Source organism: Scyliorhinus canicula, chromosome 14, assembly GCF_902713615.1.
Source record: "Scyliorhinus canicula chromosome 14, sScyCan1.1, whole genome shotgun sequence".
In the NCBI taxonomy this organism is placed as follows: Eukaryota; Metazoa; Chordata; class Chondrichthyes; order Carcharhiniformes; family Scyliorhinidae; genus Scyliorhinus; species Scyliorhinus canicula.
In genome coordinates this window covers 75,825,027-75,843,119 of record NC_052159.1, presented here as the reverse complement: position 1 = coordinate 75,843,119, position 18,093 = coordinate 75,825,027, and the positions used below count along the sequence as shown (strand labels likewise).

Genomic DNA, 18,093 nt, shown 5'->3' with positions numbered 1-18,093 from the left:
ACACCCAATGTCACTGCATTCTGAGCTTCTGTTTGAACCAAGTGTTGGAAAGGATGGATCTGGCCATGCTGCCACAGAACACTAGTTTCAGCTGGCTGTGCTGTACCATTTGTCGCTTGTAGAAAAACTGAAGAGCATCTTTCCCACATGTCCGTCAAGCAGTTGCCTGCACATAATGTTCTCAAGGCTCTGCCAAAAAGGAAGATGGGGAATCCTGTCCGATGGTGCTCTGAGCAGGCTGTCAGTCATTTGGCAGAATGACTCATCACAAGAACTTTATAAGAAGCACAAGACTTAACTTGGCTGGTGGTGAGTAGGGCTGTTCTTGTCAAACCTGACATCACATATGGCTCTGGTGGGAATGAGAGTGCTACCCATTTCTTTCTGGAATGCTTGTTTGCAAAGATATTCTGGAAGAAGATGCATGGGTTTTTGTCGATGTTCTTCCAAAGATCCATAATATAGATTCACCATTCTATAGACTGTTCCCAGGGGTGTGAACCAAGGCAAATATCAACTAGCTGGAAGACCATTAACTCAGTGAGATGTTTTTCAGTCTAGCTGAAAATTGCTGACCTCCCAATGCAGGGAGCTGCGCACAACTATGTTTTGCAACTGGTATGTTGCAAGGTCCAAGAGTATCTAGTGAGGGTTGTTTATTTCCACACTTTCATCGTCCCTTTTTTTGGGGGTGGGGGGAGGGGGGGGGTGCAGATAATGGGGAAATATTGGAGACATTAGCAGGTTGATTACAACCTGTTGAACCATGTTATAAACACCACTTCAATAGATAACAAGTCCTGGAGTGGAACTTCAACCCTGGGTTTCTGGCTCAAGGCAAGTGTGCTACCTGTTGAGCTATAAGACCTACCTGCTGAGACCTGCACTGACGCTTGGTGAAGCCACTGCGGAGGCTCTCTGGGAAAATATAACCTTTTTGGACCCTCCTGCCATAGCATACGTTGGGCTGTTAGCATCAAAAAATATTTAACTGTAAATGGAGGTACAACTTGCATTGTAAGTGGAATAAGACACCTTGTGCAAGTACTGTATTTAATCAAATTGATCTATAATGCACTTTATGTATAACCATCTTTGAATTATATTGTAACAACTTTATGAATAAAATATATTTTGGGAAAGAATCCCCATTATATGAAAGGGGCAAATAATCTGGGAGTGTTCCTTCTGACTATTATCCACTGACATTGGATGGAAAATGGATGTGTGGATACTGGAGGACATATTCTCTATTTGTGGTAAGATTGTAAAAGGGCCATAGGTAATATTACATTTATATAGTGCTATAACACACCTTCAGGATGTCCTAAAGAATTTTATATTCAAAGAATTATTTTCTGAACTGCAGTCATGGTTGTATAGACAAACGTGGAAGTTTTTGTGTGCACAACAAAGTTCCACAAATTATAAATTAAATGAATGAAAAGCTATTCTGCTCTTAATGATGTTTGAAGAGGTGCAGTGAGAGGATGTTGTCAGGACATCAGGCAAACTCTCTGCATTTCTTACAATGGTGCCAGAGGATTTCTTTTGGCATCCACCTGGATCAATGAGCAAGTTCTTGATCTTAGATCTGCTGAAAAATGGCAATGCCAACCATGTAACATTCACTGCATTGAAATGAAATAAAAATCGCTTATTGTCACGAGTAGGCTTCAATGAAGTTACTGTGAAAAGCCCCTAGTCGCCACATTCCGGCGCCTGTCCGGGGAGGCTGGTACGGGAATCGAACCGTGCTGCTGGCCTGCTTGGTCTGCTTTAAAAGCCAGCGATTTAGCCCAGTGAGCTAAACCAGCCCCTCATCTCGGGGCCAACATTGCCATGATCACAAAGTGGGTAATGGGAAGGGATCGGCATGGGAACTGTTTGAGGCAGCGTCATGCAAAGGCACGAGTTTGGGAGTGCTGGTAACGGCTCCTCTGCCGTTCTTGCCAGCCCAGTACTCCACAAGTCCTGTGGTGATGGCGGCACTGAAGATCTGGGGGGAGGAGACACGAGGGTGGAGGGAGCATCGGTCTGGACCCAGATATGTAATAACCACAGGTTTCTACCGGGCAGGATGGATGGCGGGTTCCAGAGCTGGCAGAGGGCGGGTATTAGGAGGATGGGTGACCTGTTTATAGATGGGAGCTTTCCCAGCCTGCAGGCGCTGGAGGACAAGTTGAAATTGCTGCCAAGGAACGGTTTTAGGTATTTACAAGTGTGAAACTTCCTGAGGAAGCAGGTGGTGGCCTTCCCACTGCTGCCGCTACGGGGGATACAAGAAAGAGTAGTGTTCGGTACCTGGGTGGGGAGGGGAAGGTGGCGGACATCTACCAGGAGCTGTTGGAGGCGAGGAAACCCCGGTGGAGGAGCTTAAAGGCAAGTGGGAGGAGTTAGGAGGGGAGTTAGAGCCGGGATTATGGGCGGAAGCCCTAAGTAGGGTCAATTTCTCCTCATCATGTGAGGAGATGATATGCCCCGAGTCTCGGGCTCAGTCTCGTACATTTTAAAATGGTTCACCGGGCACACATGACAGCGGCGAGGATGAGCAACTTTTTCGGGGTAGAAGACAGGTGTGCGGGGAGCCCAGCAGACCATGTCCATATGTTTTGGGCATGCCCAAAGCTGGAAGGGTTCTGGTGGGGGTTTGCCAGGGCAATGTCCACGGTGCTAGGAACACGGGTGGTGCCGCGTCCAGAGGTGGCGATCTTGAGTGTCAGAAGACCCAGGAGTGCAGGGAGTGAAAGGCCGACGTTCTGGCCTTTGCCTCCCTGGTAGCCCAGAGACGGATCCTGTTATTGTGGAGGGAATCAAAGCCCCCAAGTGTAGGGACCTGGATCAGTGACATGGCTGGGTTCCTCAGCCTTGAGATAATAAAGTTTGCCTTAAGAGGATCAATGTTGAGCATCTCCTGGAGGTGGCAGTCGTTCGTCGACATTCTTGGGGAAACTTAATCTAAAATGTCGGCAGTCGCAGCTTTGAGGGGGGGGGCGTTAGTGTTGTGTTTGTTTTTTGCTATTTTTGATGGTCTGTGAAGACAGAGCCATTTGGGGAAATAACTATTTTTGCACTATGCTAATGTTTAACGCCTATTGTTCTTTTTCTGTTTTTGTTATAAAATTTTACAAATATTTTAATAAAAATATTTTTTTTAAAAAAAGTAGTATCATCTCGGGGCATGTCCTCAAGCCATGGGTTTGAACTCTAGATCTTCAGAGGTGAGAGGGTTGGTTTGTGATGCAGAGTGAGGCCAGCAGTGCAGGTTCAATTCCTGTACCGGCTGAGGTTAGTCATAAAGGCCCCACCGTCTCAGCCTTGCCCCTCGCCTGAGGTGCAGTGATCCTCTGGTTAAACCACCGCCAGTCAGCTCTCCCACCTCAAAGAGGAATGATGTGGAGATGCTATCGTTGGACTGGGGTGAGCACAGTAAGAAGTCTTACAACACCAGGTTAAAGTCCAATAGGTTTGCTTCGAATCACTAGCTTTTGGAGCACAGCTCCTTCCTCAGGTGAATGATACAAACCTGTTGGACTTTAACCTGGTGTAAGACTTCTTACTGTGCTCAAAGAGGAAAGCAGTCTATGGTCATCTGGGACTAAGGCGACTTTACTTTTACGTTTTACGAGCAACTGAGTAAATTTGATGCATACCTCCCACTAAGATGATGACAATATCGAGTTCGCCCTGTTAATTCTGATGTCTAAACAGATAACCTTAGAATAGCAAAATGTCAGGGCAGCATGGTGGCCTAGTGGTTAGCACAGCTGCCTCACGGCGCTGAGGTCCCAGGTTCAATCCCGGCTCTGGGTCACTGTCCGTGTGGATTTTGCACATTCTCCCCGTGTCTGCGTGGGTTTCGCCCCCACAACCCAAAGATGTGCAGAGTAGGTGGATTGGCCACACTAAATTGCCCCTTAATTGGAAAAAATAATTGGGTTTTCTAAATTTATTTTAAAAAATAGAATAGCAAAATGTCGCTGATGTTCAGAACTATATTGTGAGTAAGCAGTTTTTGGAAAAGGGAGCATTAACAGAAGAAATGACCGAGAATGGAGCTTATGGCAGGAATCGCACTATTTATTGCGCAACTGTAAATTTGTGTCTTCTTGTCTGGATTCCTTTTTCAGGTAAAAGCGCTTCCTGGAATGGGAACAACTATTGATGTGATTCTAATCAATGGTATTATGAAGGAAGGAGATACTATTATTGTTCCTGGAGTTGAAGGTCCTATAGTTACACAGATCAGAGGTCTCCTATTACCACCACCTCTCAAAGAATTGAGAGTAAAAGTATGGAAAATAATGCTATTTTATAAAAATATTCTAATGTTTACCTACTATATTTCCTTGCAGCATTATAATAAAGCTTAGTTATGTAACTCTTTGTGCCATCACAAAGTTTTGTAGTGCTATGTCTCTCTCCCAATACTGATTCATCCTTCATATCGTTTCAAAATCTGTTGAAATAATTTTCAGCAGTCATGGTCCTTTTCATTAGAAAATGTCTAAGTGATATTGGCCCTCTGTGGAGGGTTAAGGGTGTTTGCCTTGTTTGCCAGGGGTTCCAATGTCGAGAAAGGGTGGGGGGTGCTTTTAAACTTCACTTTGTGGTCTCAGGATCCCAGCCTTGCCCTCCCCAAAACAGCTGGCTGTGTAAACCTCACCAACACTTCAAAGTTGCAGAGTGCCATTTGACCTGGCCAGAAAAGGCAGCTGTAAAACCAACTATTTTCACGCTGCCTTTATCACCTGATCCATCACTCTGTGCAATATTTGGAAAATTATGCTCTTGGTGGAAGATATTAATTTGATTGCACAGAAGAAAAATTGCTACAATCTCAGTTGGTGTTATAACTATCCGGGAAGATACCAGATGGAACCCTGGCTCAAAAGACTAACGTTTAACTTTTTTTTTTAAAGTAAGCATGGAGGAACAGAGTCACAGGACCACTAATTTAGTTTTAACAATGAGAGAAAAAAGCATTTATTGAACGTGAAAAGTTGGATTATGCTACAATACTCCTTTACTCCACCTTACCTGAGCAAATACTGTCAGATTTTAAGATTAACATGGGTTACAAAGTACATTTTAAACTCTATGGTCTCAGTAACGCAAAGTCCCTTTAAACATGCATGTTGGCTGTAGTCAAATACACACCTCACTCTGAACTCAAGTTAGAGTCTGTGGTTTTCTCCTCCGAATCCCCCCAGATGATTGTAACATGAGAGTTTCCAAACTCCACTCCCAAAAAACATGCTTTCAAATCCTCTTTCACAATATTGCTTTCCATTAAAGGTTTGCATTCTGAAATGCAGTTCAGATTTTCCAAATTACACTTTTAAACAAAGCTTCCGCCCTGTTTTTTTTCAGTGAATCCAGTCCAGGATATTACACCTCTTTCAAGTTTTCTTTGTCTTGACTGCTGTACAAACTCTTCACAGTTGCTTTAACTACCCATTCCCAGACTCTATAAAATGGCATCAAACTTCAGTAACTTCATTGCAGTGTTAATGTAAGCCTACTTGTGACAATAATAAAGATTATTTTGATTTGCCTCTGAAGTCTGGGTTTCCACTTTAAATCTGGTTACTACAATTGTCTCTTTAACTCAGAACATTTTGTTTACTCTTGAATTCATCTGAACAATAACTTATTCTCTATCCTCTTAACTTCAATCGTCTTAAAGACATTATTTCTCTCCCAATTCCCTGGTTATCTGGACAGTAACTGGTTCTTTGGGAAGCCTGCCTCTTTACAGTTCCCGTCTTGTCCAATCTTTCTTCTGGCAGAATAATATAAATAATCTTTATTGTCACAAGCAAGCTTACATTAACACTGCAATGAAATTACTGTGAAAAACCCTTAGTCGTCACATTCGGACGCCTGTTTGGATACACGGAGGGAGAATTCAGAATGTCCAAATTACCTAACAGCACGTCTTTCAGGACTTGTGGGAAGAAACCGGAGCACCCGGAGGAAACCCACGCAGACACGGGGAGAATGTGCAGACTCCGCACAGACAGTACCCAAGCCGGGAATCGAACCTGGGACCCTGGAGCTGTGAAGCAACAGGGCTGTTTACTCCCAGGTGCCTTTTTCAATTGAAATACATCCAGCTAAAACTAAAACTTAAAAGCTTTTCTACCTTCCCAGGCTCCCAGTTGCTAAGCGACCACTGCTAGTTTATTTACTCTTCACACATAATAGAAACACAGTAAGAACTAAATCAACCACACATATACAAGCACCTTTGTTCAGCATGCATCTAACTATAGGTTTTATCCTCCCAGGCACAATGTTATGGGCCAGGGTTTAGAGAACCCCAAAGTGTATAATGGAGTTCACCTGACCCACAATTTTTAATAGATTGCGGTATGGGGAGCACACGGCCCACTCTACAGGTGTGGTGGAGCAGAAATGGAAAAGTATTTTTTAAAGCAAAACAATGTTTATTCTATGAACTCGAGTTAACCTTTTTAAAACATACAGTGAATATCTTAGCAACCATTAATTCAAATACAACCCCCAAAGAATACAACACTAAGTAATCCTTTAAGCTTTCGTTTTAACATCCATACGACTTAAAAACAAAACCTTTAACAAGCACATCAGGTTAAAGTCACTACTGAAAACATTTATAATTCTGAATTCACCAAATGATCAAGAGATGGTCTTTTCATGGCAGAGAGAGCAACAGTATACCTGCTCTGTCTGGCTTCAGCTCTAACACGGAAAACAAAACTAAAACACACCCTGCAACAAACAGCCGAAAACTAAAGTAAAAAGCTGACAGACAGCCCAGCTCCACCCACTCTCTGACATCACTGCAGTAGTAAACACTCATTTCTTAAAGGTACTCTCACTACAGATATTTATATACACACCCATTTATAAACACTCACATGACAACAGAAACATTAAGATAAACCCACTTAAAACTATACATTATTTCTAATGTTTACCTATGTAAATTCCTTAAAACTACCTTTTTGTTTTCTTTACAAAATTATGAGAAAGTAGTTACTGCCTCAAAAAGGGACATAGAACCAAACAATTCAAACAGTGTAGAAGGAGACCATTCGGTCTAGCGAAAGAGCACCCTACCGATGCCCGTTATTTAAAATCTTCATACTGCAAAACTGATATTTTTAGAAAAAGGCAGGTATTGTAATATTTATTACTGCTATATATCTGCTGAGAATATTTTGTCTTGAAGACCATGCAGTTTGAGTACAATTTTTTTCTTTTAATGTTGCTATTAAATATTATTTAAGCAGATGAAATGTGCACATTTGCTGGATTAAATTTACCTTTCATTTATAAGAACATAAACTTGGCTCTTTGAGCTCACTGCCAGTCCTCAACCTCAATTCCACTTTCCTGCCCTACCCCATAACTTTAGACTTTTTTAAAATCCAAAAATCAGCCAACTTCTGTTTTGAATATATGGAATAACTGATCATCCACAAATTTCTATGGTAGAGTGTTGCAAATATTCACAACCTTTGTGAAGAAATTTCAACTCATCTCTGCTTCTGAATAAAGGCTTTGGCCATTTTCGACGGTGACCCCTAGCTCTAGATTCCTGCTCAGGGGAAACAGCCTGCCAGCACCTAACCTGTCAAGTCCTTAAGGATTTTATACATTTCAATGAGATAACAAAGAGCAGCACCTCGGCCCTCCAAGCCCGTGTCGATTATAATGCCTGTCTAAAATAAAAACCTTTTGCACTTCTGGAGTCCGTATTCCTCTATTCCCATCCTGTTCATGTATTCGGCAAGATGCCGATTAACCATCGCTATGATAATCTGCTTCCACCACCTCCCCCGGCAGCGCGTTGAGACACTCACCACCCTGTGTTTAAAAAAAAAAAAGACTTGCCTTGCACATCTCCTCTATGCTTTTCGCCTTGCACCTTAAATTTATGTCCCCAGTAATTGACTGGGAAAAAGCATCTGACTATCCACTCTGTCCATGCCACTCAATATTTTGTAAATCTCTATCAGGCCTCTCTCCATTCTTCTGCAGTCTGGGCAATATAGATAGTGTCTCCTCGACCTCTCCACTTAGATAACCTTCTTATCCTAGGAGCCATGTCTAGTGAATTTCATTGTACACCCGCTAAGGCAAGTCTATCCTTAGGCAAGAGCATCAAAAGTGTATGCAAGTGTGGTCTCACCTAAGCCATTTATAATTTATTTAAACTTCTCTATCTCTACCTTTATAATCCAATCCCTTTGTAATAAAGGCTAATATAGCAGGAATCTTCCTAATTGCTTGCCGAATCTGTGTGTTAACCTTCTGTGCTTCGTCTTTGAGAACAGCAGGTCCCTCTGAATACATTTCCTGGTGTCTCGTCTTATTAAGAAATGTCCTACTTTTCTGCCAAAGTGGGTTCTTTTCATCTGCCTTGTACTTGTCCACTAGTCTACCTCTATCACTTTGCAGTTTCTTTATATCCTCCTCACACTTGGCTTTGACTAGTCTGCAGATGGTACATTGTGCTTGCTCTGCTCATCTAGGTCATTGATATAGATTGTAAATTGCTGAGGCCCAAATGCTGAACTACTTCCACATATCTACTCTGCCGGTTTCATTCCAAAAAAACTTTAATTGTTTTGTAAATCATGATTTCTATTTCATAAATCAGTTTTAGTTGTAACAGTTAACTCTGGAATATAAAAGTTGAAGGCATTAAATGGGTGCAGGGGTACATTTTTAATAAATGAAGCCTTCAAAAGTAATTTTTTTGGGTTGGGAAGGGAGTACAATAACATCATCGAGTCATAGAATTATATAGCACAGAATTAGCCTTTGGCCCATTGTGTCTATGCCGGTCAAAAACAACCACCTCACCATTATAATCCCATTTTCCTGTACTTGGCCCATAGCCTTGTATGCCCTGGAATCGCAAATGCACATCTAAATACTTCTTAAATGTTTTGAGGGTCTCTGCGTCCACCACACTTTCAGGCAGTGAATTGCAAACTCCCACCACTGTCTGGGTAAAAAGGGTTTCCCTCACATCCCCTCTAAACCTCCTGTCCCTGATCTTAAATCTATGCCCCCTGGTCATTGACCCCTCCACCAAACGGAAAAAGTTTGTTCCTGTCTACTCTGTCCGTGCCCCTCATAATTTTATACATCTCAATTATGTCACCCCTCAGTCTCCACTGCTCCAAGGAAAATAACCCCAGCTTATCCAATCAATCCTCATAACTAACACTCTCTAGCCCAAGCAACAGCCCTGGAAAATCTCCACTGCACCCTTTTCCAGTGTTACCACATCCCTCCTATAATGTGGATTCCAGAATTGCATACAATACTCTAGTTGTGGTCCAACCAGCACATAACCTCCCTGCTTTTAAGCTGTATACCTCGGCTAATGGAGGCAAGTATACCATATGCCTTCTTCACCACTGTATCCACCTGCCCTGCCACCTTAAGGGACTGGTGTACATGCACACCAAGATCCCTCTGATCCTCGGTGCTTCCAGGGTCCTGCCGTCTATCATGTATTCCCTTGCCTTATTTCTCATGTCCAAGTGCATCATCTAACATTAATCCGGATTGAGTTCCTTTTCCCTCTGATCTGACCAGCCTGTCTATATCCTAATGTAATCGAAGGCTATCCAGCCCACCAATTTTTGTATCATCCACAAAGTACTGATCAACCCTTCTAAATTTATATCTAAATCATTTAAATAAACCAAAAACAGCAAGGGCCCTAACACTGACCTCTGTGGGACCCCACTGGACACCGCTTCCTGTCAGAAAAACACCCCTCAACCATCACCTTCTGCCACTCAGCCAATTTTGGATCCAATTTGTTAAATTTCCTTGGATCCCATGGGCTTCTCTATCCGTCTTCCTTGGGGGACCTTATCAAAAACCTTTCTGAAGTCCAAAGTAGACTACGTTAAATGCATTTCTTCATCTGCGCACCTGGTCACCTCTTCAAAAATTTCGGTCAGACATGACCTCCTCTTAACAAAACTATGCTGAATGTTCCTTTATCAATCCCTGCCTCTCCAAATGCAGATTAATTCTGACTCGGCATTGATTCCAATAGTTTTCCCACAATTGAGGTTAGACTGGCCTGTAGTTTCCTGGTTGATTCTTCCTCTCTCCTTGAAAAATGGTACCGCGTTGGCTATCCCCCAGCCCTCCGGCACCTTTCCTGTGGCCAGAGAAGAATTGATTGCCAGCGCCCCAGCTATTTCCTTCCTTGCCTCACTCTGCTGCCTGGGATACATTTCATCTGACCCTGAAGATTTGTCTACCTTTAAGCCTGCCAGACCATTCAAAACCTCCTCTCTGTCTATGTTAATCACTTCAATTTTGTTACAGTCCTTCTCACTGATTTCTATACCCACACTGTCCCTCTCACAAGTGAACACTGACACAAAGTGTTTATTTGGAACCGTACCTACATCCTCCTGCTCCACACACAAATTAACACTGTGGTCCTACTGGCCCTACTCTTTCCCTACTTATCCTTTTACCCTTAATGTACTTGTAAAACAACTTAGGATTTTCCCTTTACCTGCCAGTATCCTTTCATGTCCCCTTTTTGCTTTCCTAATTTACTTTTTAAGTTCCCTCTTGCATCCTCTATATGCCTCAGGGCTTCTGCTGATTTGAACCCTCGATATCTGCCCTAAGCCTCCCTTTTTCTCCTTAACCAATGCTGTATATCCCTTGATATCCAGGTTTCACTGGATTTGTTGGCCACACCTTTTTTTTCTTGATTGGAACATCTGGGCCCTGCAGGCTCCCTATTTCCTTTGTGAATGTGTCCCATTGTTCTGTCACAGCTTTACCTAAAAGTGTCTGCTCCCAATCCACTCTGGCCACATCATAACTGATTTTATTAAAATCGGCCTTCCCCCAGTTTAGAATTTTGATCTCCGGCCCATCGTTGTCTTTTTCCATGACAATCTTGAATCAAATGGAGTTATGATCACTGTCTGCAAAATGTTCCCTCACTGATACTTCAACCACCTGCCCAGCTTTGTTATCGAAAGAAGTCCAGGACCGTCCCCTCTCTTGTAGGTCCTTCTATGTACTTGCTTAAAAAGTTCTCATGGATGCATTTTAAGAATGCCACTCTCTTTAAACTTTTCACATTTTGGCTTCCCCATTTAATACTGGGGATGTTGAAATCCCCCACTATCACAACCCTATTACTTTTACACTTCTCTGAAATTTGCCTACATATCTGCTCTTCTATTTCTCTCGGATTGCTGGGGGCCTTTAGAACACTCCAACCAATGTGATTGTTCCTTTTTGGTTTTTAGGTTCTACCCGTATGGCCTCAGTTGAAGAGCCTTCTAAGATGCCATCCCACTTTACTGCTGAAATTAATTTCATGATCAAAATTGCGACACCCCCTCCTCTTTTATCTCCTTCCCTATCTCACCTGAAGATTCTACATCCTGTAATATTGAGCTGCCAATCCTGCCCCCCTCTCAACCATGTCTCAGTGACAGCATTAACATCATATCCCCATGTTTTAATTTGTGCCCTCAATTCATCTGTCTTGTTCGCCAGCCTCCTTGCATTAAAATAAATACCATCCAATCATGCCAAACATCCTGGTGACTTAGCTGGTCTCGACAGTCTATACCTACCTGACTCGCTTCATGTCTCCTTTAATTTTGACTGTGCACCTATCTCTGCTGAACCTACTCTCAGGATCCCAGGTTCTTGCCAAGTTAGTTTAAACCCTCCCAACAGCACTAGCAAACCTCCCTGCAAGGACACTGGTCCTATTTTGGTTCAGGTTAAAACTGTCCTCCATGTACAGGTCCCACTGTCCCTAAAAACGGTGTCCCAGAAATCTAAAGCCCTCCCACCTGTACCATCTTTCCAGCCACACATTCATCTGCACTAACCTATTTCTAAACTCACTAGCATGTAGCATCGGAAGTAATCCAGAGATTACTAATTTCTGGGTCCTGTTTTTTAATCTACTTTCTGGCTCCCTAAATTCTGCTTTCTGAACCTCATCCCTTTTCCTGCCTAGATCGTTGGTAACAATGTGTACCACGATATCTGTCTGCCTCCCCCTTCAGTATGCCCTGTAGCCGTTTAGTGACATCAGGCAAAATATATTAGACCAGAGCGTTTAATGTACGGTCCATCTCCCGCAATACTACCCTCGTCCCCTCCCCTCCCCTCCCTCCCAGAACAAGGATAGAGTCCCCCTCGTTCTCACATTTCAGCCCACCAGCCTCCGTATTCAAAGCATAACCTTCCGCCATTTTGCCAACTCCAGCGTGATGCCACCACCAAACACATCTTCCCTTCATTCCCTCTGTCAACATTCTGCAGAGACCGTTCCCTCCGAGATAATCTAGTCCACTCCTCCACCATACCCAACACCTCTCCCATTACCCATTGGACCTTCCCATGCAATCGCAGAAGGTGTAACACCTGCCCCTTTACCTCTTCCATGCTTAACATCCATGGCCCAAAATACACATTCCAGGTAAAGCAGCGTTTCACCTGCACCTCGACCAATTTGGCATAATGCATTCGCTGCTCCCAGTGTGGTCTCCTCTACATCGGAGAGACCAAATACAGACTGAGTGATCGCTTTGCTGGGCACCTTCAGTCTGTCCGCATTCAGGATCCTGACCTTCCCGTTGCTTGCCATTTTAACACCAGACCCTGCTCCCATGCCCACATGTCTGTCCTTGGCCTGCGACAATGTTCCAGTGAAGCTCGACGAAAACTGGAGGAACAACATCTCATCTTCTGGTTAAGCACGCCTTCCGGTCTCAACATCGAATTCAACAACTTCAGATGATTAGTTCTACCCCACCTCTACCCATTTGTTTTCATTCCATTTCATTTTAACTGTGTTTTTTTACCATTTCTTTCCCTCTTGTCTTTCTTTATATATATATATATTCAGCCCCCCCGCATCTTATGCACTTTTCGTTACCCTTTCTCCTCTTTGCTTCCCCCTTCCCCTCCCCACACATCTACATCTGTCACAGTTTACCCTCTGATAGTTTCTCTGCAGTTTGGCCTTTCAAACCTTTTGTTCTTTTGGGACTGCCATTAGCATTCTTTCCCTTGCTTTCTGTGGCTATTAGCACCCCTTTTCCCTGAGTTTCTGTGGCTATGACTCATCTTTCATTCTCAGTCCACAGTATAAATATTTCCCACTTTCTCTGCCTTTAGCTTTGACAAAGGGTCATCTGGACTCGAAACGTTAGCTCTTTTCTCTCCCTATAGATGCTGCCAGACCTGCTGTGATTTTCCAGCATTTTCTTTTTGGCATTAATATACAATGTCAGTGTAGTGTTAAATTGATTCTAGAATGGAACAAAATTGCAAAGTAATTTTATGCTAACACCTTAGTGGCGCTGAGCATTAGATTTTTTTGAGAGAAAGTTGACAGATATGTGTTGCAGATATGTTGATTTTGCAACTAACTACTTCAGAAAATTGCCATTGCAAGAATTTTTGGAAAGGAATTGAATTGGTATTTTTAATATTTGTCTAAAGAATAAGCAAATGATAATTGAAACTGAATTGAGCTTTCCTGTTGGCACAACTGAGCTAGCTGACCTCAGGCTGGGTAGCAATAGACCTAATATAATAGTCCTGTATTAGAAAGCAGAAAATGAGACAGCATTACTATTCCTGACCACGCTGATCTAACAACCCCATTCTGAAAGTGTACTGTATCTTTTTGGTTAATTTGACTGATATTTTTAAGAAAATATCAACAGAAGAGTTGTGGTTATAGTGTATGGTTAAAAGAAAACATTATGTATTTTAACCAATGTCATTGTTCTTGCCTGCCTTCTCCCCCCCCCCCCCTAAAAAAAAGAATTGTAGTAGAATGATTATGTAATGAAGTTTAGACTTTACAATGGTTTTTTATGTTTCTTTTCCCTCAGAATCCGTATGAGAAACAAAAGGAAGTCTGGGCTGCACAAGGTGTGAAAGTTCTTGCTAAAGACCTGGAGAAATCTCTTGCAGGTTTACCAATACTAATAGCACACAAGGATGATGAAATTGCAGTTCTGAAGGTTTGCATTTGATTGTCTGAATACATTGCCAGTACATACAAACTTAGTCTGGTAAATTTTAAGGACTGCGAAAATCACTTGAGAATCCTGTGCATTATTGATCATCATCTTAATTGCTCAGAACTCCAATGATACATCACTCAAAGTTTCTGAGACCATAAAAACATAAATGTTCAATTATTTGCAATAAATGTAAATATATTGTTCTTGTGTTTGAAATGTGCACCATTTTCCTCCACAGTGTGTTCATTTGTAAAACCCTGATTCTTTAAAGTACTACTTCACCCCAGATGGATCATTCTGATTGCATAGGAATCTCTCCGAACTACTGCACCAGCAATTTGTAACTTCCCTGTGTTAACATAACAAATAGTATTTAGTCTACTTTAATTGGCCTTGCTTCTCGGTTCTTGAACGTTCTGTGCAGTAACTGCTGAACTGTTGTTCAGATTAAGAATGTAATTGCACTAAATGAACTGCAATCTTCTTTTATTCTTGTGAATCATGACTCCATTTTAATTATAAGCTGTCTGGCAAAAAAGCCGTAACAATCCCCTACTGCATGGTATCCAATGGTTATAAATTTAGAATATCGCTGTCTGCTCCTTACAACTGTTGTTCTTGAGCCAGTTGTTTAACTTTTCCAAAAGAAACCGCTAAATTGACTAGTTACATTTTAACCTTGAATCTAGTGTAAGAACCATAATATGTACATTTTATTTTTACTTTGCAGAGTTTACTTTTAGATATTGACGATTATCTTGTGAGCACTTTTTGCACTGATGCTGGTATATAATTAGGAATACATTTGCATAGCCATTGTGGTGCAAAGTTAAGATAAACTAGATTAAAAGTGTATTTGGAAAAATCTGTTTTCCTTCAACTTTATTATATTTGCCTGCTTTTATCGAACACTCACATCAAACTTTCAATGTAGATATAAGCTTGAAAATGTGCTAGAATTTAATTAGGCATCTTACTCTGCTACTGTTAACAGGATGAGCTAGATCATGAACTGAAACAAACGCTGAATTCTATTAAACTTGAGGAGAAAGGTGTTTATGTACAAGCCTCTACATTGGGATCTTTGGAAGCACTCTTAGAATATCTTCGGGCATCAAGTGTACCAGTAAGTATCAGAACTTGAAATCTCTACACTTTTTTCTGTTTTGGTTTAATTTTAAACTAAATCTGGCTATTTTTTCTTTCATAGTATGCTGGAATTAACATTGGACCTGTCCATAAGAAAGATGTTATGAAGTCTTCAGCAATGCTTGAGCATGATCCTCAGTAAGTGTCTAACAGACTGTTGCGACAAACCTGACATTTTATTTAAAAAAACCTTTGCCTCGTGTTGATTTCTTTGAAGTGCAAAGCCAAGTAATGAAGACTGGTATCTTTAACTGTTCATTGCTCTGCTGCTGTAAACCTTTTCAATAGAATTTTTACAGTGCAGAAGGAGGCCGTTCGGCCCATCGAGTCTGCACCGGCTCTTGGAAAGAGCACCCTACCCAAGCACACACCTCCACCCTGTCCCCATAACCCAGTAACCCCACCCAACGCTAAGGTATAAGCAATTTTGGACACTAAGGAGCAATTTATCATGGCCATTCCACCTAACCTGCACATCTTTGGACTGTGGGAGGAAACCAGAGCCACCGGAGGAAACCCACGCACACACTGGGAGAACATGCAGACTCCGCACAGACAGTGACCCAAGCCGGGAATCGAACCTAGGACCCTGGAGCTGTGAAGCAATTGTGCTAACCACTATGCTACCATGCTGCCGTCTAGAGTTCCAGTGGCGCTACTTCAGAAATTTGAGTATTGCTGAAATAAGAGAAATTTTGTTGAAGGTTTTCCTCTTGCAGTCATCAGGGTAATTCTCAAGAATACCAAAACAACGGAAAACAACAAATTTATACTGTGTGAGTGCGCTGATTGGTGGCAAGTGGACTCCAATTGGTAGACGTGTTGTCATGGCAAATGCCCCAGTTGATGATGACTGACCATTAACTGCCAAGTATTGCTTGAATTTTAAACCAGGCAGCTTGACTGTGGTCAAGGCATTGCCTTGAGGAATGAACCTGCAAATGGCTGTCACTTTGCGCTTGTTTCAAAGTAAGTGACAGCCTTTCACTGGTTCATTGGACTTTGCAACACAGTCACCTCTTATGCTAACTCCATATCTCACCTACAAGTCTTCAGCAATGTCTCTTTGTCCTCTCCTGGTCACCTTTCTCTCCCTTTCTTCAAATCACACATACTGTTACATTAATCAAAGTATGCACAAAGGGACTTCCATTCCCCCAAAGGGAATGTGCTGAGCAGAATGAAAAAAGTTGGCTCTCCTCCTGGAAACTCAAATTTAGGCACTCGAAATTAACCCAAAATAGCCCTCTAAACCCAGGGGGGACAAAAACACATTTCCTACAACACCATCGCAACAAACTAAATATGTCAGGCAACAATAGCCTGAGGAGCTGAAGAGCCGGCAGAGGCAGTAAATGCCTGGCCAGAGAGACTGAGGCAATGGCAAACATGTGGGGCAACGAGGTCCTGGCGACACCCGGACGGCATGGACTGCCAGAACATATATGGCTGGCTACCTTCCAATGCACAAACGGAGAGAATTCCTAACACAGGAACTCCAAAAGCTCAGGGGCACCATCAGACTCGAAATGATGGCGACAGTAAAAGTGGTGGTAGCAGAGGCGCAAGCAGCCCTGGAAAAGATGGAGCAGGGTCCAGAGGCGCAGGAGGTGATGATCAGGGAGCTGGAGAAGACCGCGACCGACCAGAGCGATCGGATCACCTCATTGGTGGCAGAGATGGCAAGGTTGGTGGTTATGCAAGGGACATTAAGGGGGAAGGTCGAGAACCAAGAAAATCTCTCGCGTCGCCAAAACCTCCGCAATGTGGGCCTACCGGAGGGCACCCAGGGCAGGAACCGTATGGAGTGGCTTGACCCAAATGCTGAGCAAACTGTTTGGAGGGGAAAGCTTCCCCAAACCCCCAGAAGTGGACAGAGCTCACAGGTCACTCCGGCCAAAGTTCAAGGCTGGGGAGCAGCTGCGGGCCATCATTGCGAAACTGCATTGGTACCAAGACCAGGAAAATATCCTAATCTGGGCAAGACATACAATCCCTGCACGGGAGGGACATCCATCTGGGTGTCCAAGGACATTGGGGCAGACTTGGCCAAGTGCCAGGCGTAATTTAACAAAACCAAAATGGCTCTTCATAAGAACAATGTGCAGTTCGGAATACTGCACTCTTCCAAGCTCTGGGTGACGTTCCAGGACAGGGAGTACTATTTCACAACACCAGCAGAAACAGATGAATTTGTGCACAATCATTGTCTGGGAAGGCAACAAAACCAGCAGTGAACCAGACATTTGACTGTATCGGTTAACAAAAAATGTAGAGACCATTTGCACTGGACTGAACCGCCTCGTATTCAAATCTAACATAGTGTCTCAGAAAGGCGGTGGTGAGAACAGTAGGACGCATGACGGGGTGAGGAGAAAGAGGGGGGGGGGAAGAGGCGCTCATCGGTCAGGGTGAGGTGTAGATCGACCGGGTAATAGGCTGGCCATGACAGATTGCACAGGCGGCAAGGAAAACAAAGGTACCGCAAATGAGCACATTGGATGGCCCCCAAACAAGGCATTCTACAAGCAAATATTACATAGACGAGTATGTTACCAACAACCTCCACCTTCTGGGGGATGCAGCGGCGGTGATGAGGAGGGAAATTATTGTGTACAAAGCGCACAAAAAAGGAGAGGGCGACTAGGCAAGAGCTGGTCGACTCCGTACTGGAGGTGGACCACCGGTAGTCCTCGGCCCTGACCATAGAGCTACTGGCAGAAAGGAGGAAGCTACAAATGGAGTTTGATCTGCTCTCTACTGGGAGAGCAGTTCACCAGCTCCGCCAGACATGGGGGACCTTTAACTAACATGGTGACAAAGCCAGGCGCCTGCTGGCACATAAGCTGAAAAAGCAGGCGGACACGAGGGAAATAGCGTAGGTTAG

General features: G+C 43.1%; 1 protein-coding gene across 2 annotated transcripts in view; it reads left to right on the top strand.

Moving 5' to 3' along the window:
- The window catches only part of eif5b (eukaryotic translation initiation factor 5B), a 141,330-nt gene that overhangs the window by 87,007 nt on the left and 36,230 nt on the right, over window positions 1-18,093 (top strand). For both annotated transcript variants that reach the window (XM_038818175.1, XM_038818174.1), the window contains exons 17-20: window positions 4,131-4,292; window positions 13,923-14,054; window positions 15,052-15,183; window positions 15,268-15,344. In XM_038818175.1, coding sequence (XP_038674103.1) covers window positions 4,131-4,292; window positions 13,923-14,054; window positions 15,052-15,183; window positions 15,268-15,344 — 503 coding nt within the window. The remainder of the gene's footprint in view (window positions 1-4,130; window positions 4,293-13,922; window positions 14,055-15,051; window positions 15,184-15,267; window positions 15,345-18,093) is intronic.